This window comes from Dasypus novemcinctus, chromosome 5 (genome assembly GCF_030445035.2).
Source record: "Dasypus novemcinctus isolate mDasNov1 chromosome 5, mDasNov1.1.hap2, whole genome shotgun sequence".
NCBI classification, from domain to species: domain Eukaryota; kingdom Metazoa; phylum Chordata; class Mammalia; order Cingulata; family Dasypodidae; genus Dasypus; species Dasypus novemcinctus.
In genome coordinates, this window is record NC_080677.1 from 88676822 (window position 1) to 88687564 (window position 10743).

Genomic DNA, 10743 nt, shown 5'->3' on the forward strand with positions numbered 1-10743 from the left:
GTACTTTAAAAATACTAACTCTATATATCCTTCCATAACCCACTGAATGTACTGGGGAAGAGTGTAAACTACAATGTAAACTATTATCCATGTGATGCAGCAGTGCTCCAAAATATATTCACCGAACAAATGTGCCACAATGATGAAAGAGGTTGTTGATGTGGGAGGAGTGAGGTGAGTGGTGGTGGTGGGTATATGGGAACCTCTTAAATTTTTTGAATGTAACATTAAAAATAAACGGAAAAAAATGAAAAAAAAATGCAAACTCATTTAATTCTAGTAACAACTCATTGAGGTAGATATTTTATTTTACAGATAAGGAAACTGAAGTACAGAGAGATTAAGTAGCCTGTTCAAGGTTATAGATCAAACCTGCATGCAGGGAAGGGGAGTAGCAGATAGGAAGAGTAGAAATAGAATTCACTATAGACAATAAAATAAGGCAGAATGAGTGAACGAACACTTATTCAATGTCTGTTAAGGACAAGGTATTTTACAGTATCTATGTTCTCCATCATATACAGGTTCATTTACAGAAAAGTAGAATAAATGATGTTCATAATGATAACGTCAACAATTTTAAAAAGTTTTCAATTTAGAGACAGACTAGTGAACAGGTAAGTGATAAATACAATAAAGGTAAGCACCATGTGTTATGGGAGCCTAAAGTAAAAGGAAGGGCATTTTTGTATAATATTGTGCTAGATGTTATATATAAGTGTTTGTGTGGAGGGAGTTATGATGATTAATAAACCTGGGTCTTTGTTTCAGGCATTTACCTTCTAATAAATTCACCTAAATGACTCATCCCTTGAGATCATTTCAAGGGGCCTAGAGATACCTGATTCTAAGCCATTATACTTGGTAATCTGAATTTTAAATTGTTAAAAGCATTTTGCTTTTTTTTAAAAAAAAGATTTATTTATTTATTTCTCTCCCTTCCCCCCCACCCTGGTTGTCTGTTCTCTGTGTCTGTTTGCTGTGTCTTCTTCGTCCGCTTCTGCTGTTGTCAGCGGCATGGGAATCTGTGTTTCTTTTTGCTGCGTCATCTTGTGTCAGCTCTCCGTGTGGGTGGCGCCATTCTTAGGCAGGCTGCACTTTCTTTTGCGCTGGGCGGCTCTCCTTACCGGGCACACTCCTTGCGCGTGGGGCTCCCCTATGCAGGGGACACCCCTGTGTGACACGGCACTCCTTGCGTGCATCAGCACTGTGCATGGGCCAGCTCCACACAGGTCAAGGAGGCCCCGGGTTTGAAGTGGGGACCTCCCATGCGGTAGACGGATGCCCTAACGACTGGGCCAAGTCTGCTTCCCAAGCATTTTGCTTTTAAACTTCCTGTATATAACCACTGCTGATTTAAAAGATGAATACTTTAGCAAATGGTACCTGAAACAGTGGGGGTGGGAGTGGGAGGAAAGATAGGGTTCAAGACTGCTCAACTCTTAAACTACCTTGAAGACATAAACACAAGACAGCTACAGATGAAACGTTACATCATTTAATCTGTTACTTGAAGAAAGTAGGGACTCCACAGCTTTTGGTAATTAGCAAAGACTAAAAAATTAGGAGTACCATAAGTACTATTTGGTAATAAAACAGGAACGTCTTAATCTGATTGTGAATTGCTAGAACTTGAACAATGTATAACACTATTTTTGTAAATACTATGTACCACAATTACAATTAAATCTGCATTACAGATGAGGTGTTTCCAAATGCTGGATTTTTCAAAGTTAGGAAAAATACTGCAAAGGGAAGGGGTTATTAACAGGAACTATGTGACAAATTTGCTTGAATTGTTTAGATAATAATGTATAATAGGTGTACTCCTTCCCTCTAAAGAGAAATCTAAGAAATCAAAATGTGTGTTAAAAAAATCAATGGAGAAATTTAAAAACACTTCTAAAACCAATATTATAACTTGAAAATAATAACTATACAGTAGTATAGCATGAATAGTTAATACTGAAAACCCATTAACTTAGTTATTTCAACTGATGATCCACTTCTGAAGTTTTTATTACAGAAATAAAGCATTTCATAGGCACATATAAGTAAGAAATTAACTTGAAAAAAAAAAACAAAAACAATTAGAGCACCTAGGAAAAGCACATTCTGCAGCATCAAAGTGTCCCTGATTTTCTCGGCAACAGCAAACCAGTGTTTTTTTGTTTGTTTTTTTTCAAACAGTGGTCAACTATACCTGTATCAAGATTTCTGGGCCTCAGAAACTCACTAATTTGCTTCCTTGGAGCCTGGGAATCAGCACTTGAAAAAAGGTTCACCAAAAGAATGCTGAAACACACTAAAGTTTGAGAACTATTGCCTTCGATGCCTTAAATCTGTAAACATGTATACAGCTAGTTAAAGAAAACAAAAAGCTGGATAAAGAAAACAAAAACACTGCACCTGAGCCAAAAGAGACCAGGACTCTTTCTAAAATCAAACCACAATCTTCTTAAACATAATAAACATAATTCTATGTTTTCTTTACAACTTTAGGTTGTCACTATGAGCACCTTCTCTCTACTGCAAAAATGTAGCATAAATGACAGCTGGTAGAGTTCTACTACTGTGTCAGTGCCCAGCAATAGCAGAAACTCAATCCCATGAGTAGTCACGGTTTTCTCTGATGGTTCCAGTTTTTCCTTACAACCCCTATCTACTGGTGTCTTTCAAAGATCTGTCCTCAGTTACACATTATCATTACCCTCCTTGGTAGTTCATCTGTTCTCAAAGCTTTAACCTCCACAGAGAGAGTTTCCAATTCTGTATTTCCAAATGATGTTCCAAACTAAATCATTACCACCATCCCTATATAAGCCTATCTGCCTGACCACCCTGTTCCCCTGCCCCCTCCCCCTATCCCACCCAAATAGGTTCACTTCTAAACTGAATGCTATAGGCACCACTAACATTCCATTATCCCAGGCAAGAAATCTTGGCATTACCTTTGACTCTTCCCCTTTAGTCCCTAAAGCTCCTCACTCTGACCTTTGGAAAGCTTTTTTAAAACATTTTTTAAAAATTTATTTTATTTCTCTCCCCTCCCCCCAACCCATTGTCTGCTCGCTGTGTCTATTTGCTGTGTGTTCTTTTGTGTCCACGTGTATCTTGGTGGCACTGGGAATCTGTGTCTCTTTTTGGTTGTGTCATCTTGCTGTGTCAGCTCTGTGTGCAGTGCCGCTCCTCGGTGGGCTGCACATGGGGTGGCTCAATGCAGGGCGCACTCCTTGCGCATGGGGCTCCCCTACACAGGGGATACCCTTGCGTGGCACAGCACTCCTTGTGCGTGGCAGTGCTGCGCGTTGGCCATCTTACCACATGGGCCAGGAGGCCCTGGGTTTGAACCCTGGACTTCCCATACAGTAGGCAGACGCTCTATCAGTTGAGCCACGTCCGCTTCCCTTCAGAAAGGTTTTGATTTCTCTTCCTCCATTTTCATGATCAATACCCTTATTTATGCATTAAATCTAAATTGGATTAGTATAAGAATTTCCTAGCTTGTCTTGTTTCTTTCAGATCCCTTCCCACTCCAAGCCACTGTGTTCCTCAACCACTACCCTATGTCCATTGAGATTCTATGGAGCTTGCAAATACTAGAGATTCCTGTATTCCACATAGTTTCATGGGTAATTCTGATGTGAAATCAAGGCTAAGAACCACCACATTTATTGTTTTTCCCCCCATGACTGAATGAAATCAATACTTTTGATTTCCACTATATCTTTTTTCTAAATATAAGCCCATAGAAAATGTTTTCCTTCAAACACAATGATAATAAAAATCAAATAGCTAACATATTGCACACTTAAACTGTGCCACTCACTGAACTATTTATCAATGTCCCCTTTATCTTTCAGTTTTATTTTAGATTTAGATTATTTTAGCTCTTTTCATTTTTTTCCCCCTGCTGGAAGGGTAGTTCAAACTCTCCTAAGATAAAGTTAATAAGCTTTTCAGTGGACAGTTTTCACCTTAATTATTTTGCTGATTGAGCAAAGATGCTATCACAAAAAGGCAGTACTTTCTGATTCTATATCAGAATAGGTGTGACTGACAAGAACACAAAAAGAAAAAAGTAAAACCTCACTTGAAAAGAGTAAAACAGAGAACCTAGCTAAGGTTTCTGAGGGTCATGGAAGTTGTCAACCAATATTTTAAAGCAGTTGGTTTGAGAAAGAAATGAAAAAAAACTTCAATTAAAAATAGTCTATTATCTATGATTAAAAGAAAAAATTTTTGGGAAACGGACTTTGGCCCAGTGGTTAGGGCGTCCGTCTACCATATGGGAGGTCCGCGGTTCAAACCCCGGGCCTCCTTGACCTGTGTGGAGCTGGCCATGCGCAGTGCTGATGCGCGCAAGGAGTGCTGTGCCACGCAAGGGTGTCCACCGCGTGCGGGAGCCCCACGCGCAAGGAGTGCGCCCGTGAGGAAAGCCGCCCAGCGTGAAAAGAAAGTGCAGCCTGCCCAGGAATGGCGCCGCCCACACTTCCCGTGCCGCTGACGACAACAGAAGCGGACAAAGAAACAAGACGCAGCAAATAGACACCAAGAACAGACAACCAGGGGAGGGGGGAAATTAAATAAATAAATAAATCTTTAAAAAAAAAAAAAAAAAAAGAAAAAATTTTAGGTGATATATTCCTAGAATACAGATTTTAAAAAACATAGCCTGTTATCCTGATTTTTAAAACAATTTCAAAATTTTGTTGCAGGAAAAATATTAACATTCTGTTCATTTTTAAATTTTTAGTTTCAAATGATTTTTAACTCAAAAGTTTATCCCCTCTCCTCACAATTTCCTTGTTTTAGGTCTTTGCTAGAAAACAACCAATCATGAATGTCTTCTTCACTTTATCCTAAACTCCTATTCTAGCTAACCTTAGTTCTAAACTATGAAGAATTTGAATAATCAGTAAGAATTCAGCATATAAACTACACTACTTCATACCTGACTCTTAAAATGATGCTCACAACAGTTAACCTTTTGTAACATATTTTTTTAAATGTAGAAAAGTATAATAATGGACACCTATAACTCCATGACTTTGAGAATACCAGTATTAACAGTTTAGTATGTATTTTTATACTTCTCTTATTAATCAGTCAGCTGGAAGGGTTTATGTAATAAATCGTTTTAACTATTTTGGCATGTCAAATATGTTAATTCAGGGACAGGATCAACTGATGAATCTGCTAAAATAAAGATATTCACAAGATAGGTTAAAAAAATCTAAACTAAATGGAATAGAGATTGTACTTTTTATTTCTGATAGCTGGAGTCTTTTACATTTTTTTGGAATTTTTACATGAATACCTTAAGTTTAGAAAAAGAAATGTTCAATATAATAAAAATCTTAGATGAATGGGACTATAGAATAGGATTATGTGAACAGGAAAAAATCATACAAAGGCAACATAAATACACTGCTCTACTTCAGTTCTCAATTTGTTATGTACCTCCTCAGGCAGATCTGATTAAACAACGAAGTCCTTGTTTGGAAAACAATACTAGATGCATCTTATTTAAAAGCTGTCTACAGCTCCTGTGATATATTTAAAAACTTTTAGATTATGTGGTGGCCAAAATTTTAAAATCCATATAGCAAAGGCAGAAAACACTTATATAGACAAACAGTTCCATTTCCACATCCCTTATCTACAATGGCTGACACCAACACACCCCTTCTCATCACAACCGCTATTCATTTCCCTACCATTTCCTCTTGGTAACTACTTCAGTTATTAGTACTGTCTGGAATATCGACCTCATCTCCAATTCTCACTTTACCCTTATGCAAACTGGCACAGGTTCTCTAAATGGGACACAGGACAGACAGTAAAATGTAGTAGAGAAGAAAAAAATGATAAAAGAGTGCATAAAACCTATCTGCTAGTCTTCACCCTATACACTGCCTCCCACCCAAGCCTGTGCATTACCACCAACAAGCATCAATTAGACAAATGGGATTGGGGAAAGATGGTGTGGCAGTTTGATATTGTTTATAAATTCTAAAAATAGAAATTGGATTATGTTTGTAAACTGGTCTGTCCCTCTGGGCATATTAGATTATACTGGATTCAGAGGTTTCACTTTTACTTGATTAAATAATGATTAAGGCTTTGATTGGGCCACATTAGTAAGTGGGGAGAATTCACAGAGAAATCGTACTGCAGAGAAAGGAGGTTGGAGTTTTGAGTTGGAGACCAGGAAGTAAGCACACAGAGGAACAGAGCAGTTGAGCCCAGAGAGAAGTGAGCCCTTCAGGGAGAGACAAAGCTGGTCGCCTGATAGTTTACAGCTGACCTTGTGGAGAAAACAGAGTTGCTGAGCCTGGAGAGAAATGAACCCTGGAAGAGAGGAACCCAGGAAGCCTGAACCTAGCAGACACTGGCAGCCATCTTGCTTCAACACGTGGCAAAAGATTTTGGTGCGGGAAGTAACTTGTATTTTATGGCCTGGTAACTCTAACTTTCTACCCCAAATAAATACCCTTTATAAAAAACAACTGATTTCTGATATTTTGCATCAGCACCCCTTTGGCTAACTAATACAGATGGGAGAAACCTATTCTTAAAACAGCAAAAGGATCTCATTTTCATTCTTCTTCTTTTTAAATTTTCAATTCTACTCCGAAACAGAGAAAACTCCACTCTCCAATATTAAATTCATCCAGTCCTCACTCCTGTCCTCACTATCCAGTGTTTAGTTTTGCCTCTTTCATCCCATCCCAACTTATTTCCTTATCCATCATCTCACCCTGAAAACACACCTCACAAAGGCCCAACTCAATGAATCATACCTGCCCAATGGATCACCCATTCCATCAATTTATATCCTCCTCCCTAACACAAATTCTAGGGCTTCTTTCTTCTTTACTTTTTTCCTTCCATTCCACCAACATTTGGAGTCACCAGAATTAGGCTTGGAATTGGAAAGACAAAACTCGTGTTCCCATAAAGTGTGTACAGGACTACAGATGAATTGTCCAAACTTCCAGGAAGTCATTTAATCTTTTTGAGACTCAGCTCATACATCTATAAAATGAGGGCCCTAATTGAGGTCACCACTCCAAAATCCAGCTCACAATTTTCTAGGCCCTAATAATAGGGATTCTAAAACTACAGATCTGAGGTGGAATGCAGGAATTTTCTATGTCACCCAGATAGTCTGCTGATCATTTATATTTGGGAATCACTGATAAATACTAAAGTCCCTTCTAGTCTAACACTCAGATTCTAAACTGTAATTTTCACTATTTTCTGGTAGGAATATTGTTATAAAAGAGTGTGGTTTCCAAAGTTATTAGAACTACAGTTCAGGTATATTACTCATTAAAGAGACCCTTGTGGGCTGACCTAGCACCTACATACCATTGATATTATTGTCTTATAACCCCAGCTGACTTGCAAATGAATGTAAATATGTTCATAAAATGGAGACGACCAGTATTACAACAATACTAGGACAAAAATGAAAACACTAAAATATATTTGAAATTATGATGTGCAAAATCAGACTTTTTCTCAGAAGTCTGCATAACTAAAATTAGACCTTCATGACCAAAATAAAGGTAGAAAAGGCATGCTCATTAGTATGATTTACTTTGCTAGTTCACTGATGGGGCTTTGTAATCATTGGAACAAAGCCCAGAAATCTAGATCATTGGGAGAATCCGGGGCATCAAAATGCCTAAAGAACAGCCTCATTCAAATGTTTATAGACTTCTAGAACTTTTCCTGTCCAGAAGCATACTAGATCATTCACTTATGAATTACATATCTCTATTCCAGCTATGATAACTTCCAACTACCAATTCTCACTATAAACAAGTGTTCCTGTGGTTAACAGGCTAAAAGACAAGTTTAAACACGTAGGAACTAAGCAAGTATAAACAGCACTTGAAGGAGAATGACACATTAGTAGTGTATTAATTTAAGTGGAACTTGTCCGTTTATAAGAAATTACAAAACAGCAAAAATAGAAACTGAATTATATGCTACTCATTTCTTTCTTTAAAAAGATGTACTTACTTAAATTTGTACAAAATAGCATGACATTGCAGGAAAATGTGTCCATTTATTTACTCATTTCTCCAAAAACCTAAAAATCTACAATGAATGCCATTATGTAAGGACATTCTATGACTATCAAGAATGATGAAATGGTTGCTGCGGTAACTACTCATTTTATTTAATAAGCTGTGGATTGAGGCTTAAAGCATCCTCTACAAAACAAATTTCTACATCTTAACAATATCCGTTAAGTCTTTCTATTGCTACCTACTAAACGATGACTATAGGCCATGGTTGAAGATTCAATTTAAGTAGCCTCTTTTAAAAGCTAGGTTTGAGTTGTCAAGGAAAGAAAACCCTGAATTTAAAGTTTGAAAAAATGATACACATCACTTACATTAAAAGGATACTTAGTTTTAAGGTCCCAAAGTATTTGAAAAGTGTGTGTAAACCAAAAGTAACATGATCTTACATGTTTATTCCTTCACTGTCACAATTTTGCTTCTCAATTCTGAAGTATCAACTAAACCTCAGAATATTGCTGACGTTTCACTTTGCAATTAAGCTACAGTCAGATCAAGTAGAACGTGATCACTCATTTTGATATTTAAAAGAAACTTCTTCTGAGCATATGAAAAAACTGGGAATTTTCATTGACAAAGTCTTATAAAATCTCTTTGTAAAAAAAAAAAGAACCCACAGCTATATTTAAAATTATCAAAGATAACTCTAGTCCCCAACTCCTCAGGTACAAGTAAAATTACTAAGGCTCCTTGATCGTTCATGGCAAGGGTTCTCACAGATGATCTGCATCACGGGTAATTACACAGACTATTCAAAACTAATCAGTATTTTGAGAATCTGACCCAGTTCTTATCCGCAGGAAACAAAACAAAACAAAGGAAACACTAAGATTAAGTATTGGGAGAATGGGGGGAGACAGGGAGGCAGGGATGTAGCTCCTCCCCATTTTAACAAGGTAAAGTCCAGTCAGCTGAAAGGCCTGATGATTTCGCAGGCCTGGAAGCCAAAGCGAAGAAGCTTAAGCACGGCCCTGGCTAAACCCACAGTAATGGGGTACTAGGAGAGTCTGACGGAAAAGCAAATGAAACAACAGGCTGGTCAAGCGGAAGAGAGTAAGGGGTAACGGAGGCTTCTTTCAGTCCGTCTTTCACAAAAAGAATTTACCTGTCTAGGTGTTTTACCTTTCAAATCGCTAGCAACGAGCTGCCCCCACCTTCTCTGTGTGTGTGTGTGTGTGAATGACAACAATCCCAGCAACCCGGCTGGAGAGGGAGGATTGAGGGATGGGGACTCAATGCTCGCACAGGCCCAGAACTAGCCTTTGAAGGGCCCTCGAAGAAAAGGGGCGGGCTGAGCGCGTCTTACGCCAGCCCAGGACTCGGACCCAGAAGGGGCTGTCCCGGCCTGGGAGAACGGCTTAGACAGGGACTGACGTGCAACTCTTTTCGGTTTTAGCGGTGGCCTCTTTGGGAGAGGTGACAAGGGGGTGAGGATGATGAGGCCTCCCCTTCCCCCTAGTTGGGCCCGCTGTTTACCTTCCCGGTACTTCTTGCGAAGCCTACGGTGGACGCTCTTCACCACCCCGGAGAGCTTCTCCTGCTCCAGCTTCCGCTCCTGCTCCGGGGGCGGCGGAGAGCTCGGGGGTCCAGCCCCCTGCCCGCAAGCAGCGCTTCGGCCGCCGGCCCCCGGCTCCATTGCGCTGCTGCTGCCGCCGCCGCCGCCGCCGCCACCGCCGCCCCTCGGGCCCCCGCAGACGCTCGCCTGGCGGAGGAGGTGGGGAAGGAGGAGGCAGCAGCGGAGGCAGCAGCCGGAGGAGGCAGAGGATCAGAAGCCACGGACACGGAGGTGGCACCTTCCCCAAACGCACAAGCTGATTGGAGGACTGTGGAGGGCTGGGCGGAAACGGAAAAGGCCAAGGGCCAATCGACGGAGAGCGCCGGCGGCACACCCGGTTGTTTGGGAAGGCGAGCAGCTGGAGGGGGCGGGGCTCGCAGGCCGAGGGGCGCAGATACCGCGGGCGCTTGGCCCCCAATGTTCCTCTCCCCTCCACCGCCCTTCCCCCGTGTCTGTGCGCAAGCGCCGTCGTGAGGTCGCCGGAGACGTGCTGCGCGCATTGCGCTTGCGCGTCAGAATTTGCTTACTTTGGGTTTTCTAACGCTCTGCTTTTTCGCTCTTACCTGCCATCCCACTCCTGCACATTACCCTGGGGGTGGGGGGAGGGGGTGACAAAGCCACAGTTCTCGACCTGGGTCCCCGCTGCACCTTCTCGCAGGTAGGCTCCCTTTAGCCACATGGCGCAGAAGAAGCGCTTTTGAGATGACTTGGCGGCGCAGTACCATTTACACTTCGAGGAACACAAACATAGATTCTTTCATTGACCCAAGTGCTAATTTAATTCACGGGCCGGCTAACTCTCCGTAGGGGACCCGTGGTCAATACAATCCTTAAAGCCACTCCTGAGCAAGGGACACAGAAAACGGGGAAAGGAGAGGGACAAGAGAAGCAGTGAGATAGAAGCAAAGACAGAACCCACAACAGATGCCTGAGGAACTGTAGTGGCCCCGGTTTCTTAAGGGTCTAATTTGCATCAAAACTCAGCGCCTTTAAAGTCTGCTCTGGTAACCTCTCGCCCCTTAATTTGGTGGGTTAGTCAATGCGGAGTGTGCCCGAGTGGGTTTGGCAACTTTTTCCTTCCTCCGC

The 10743-nt window shown here is 41.0% G+C and overlaps 1 protein-coding gene across 1 annotated transcript in view; it reads right to left on the reverse strand.

Moving 5' to 3' along the window:
- The window catches only part of SAMTOR (S-adenosylmethionine sensor upstream of mTORC1), an 83304-nt gene extending 73400 nt beyond the window's left edge, over window positions 1-9904 (reverse strand). The window contains exon 1 of the mRNA XM_058297216.2: window positions 9579-9904. Within this exon, the coding sequence (XP_058153199.1) occupies window positions 9579-9738 (160 nt within the window). The 5' untranslated portion in view covers window positions 9739-9904. The remainder of the gene's footprint in view (window positions 1-9578) is intronic.
- Between the last annotated feature and the right edge of the window lie 839 nt (window positions 9905-10743).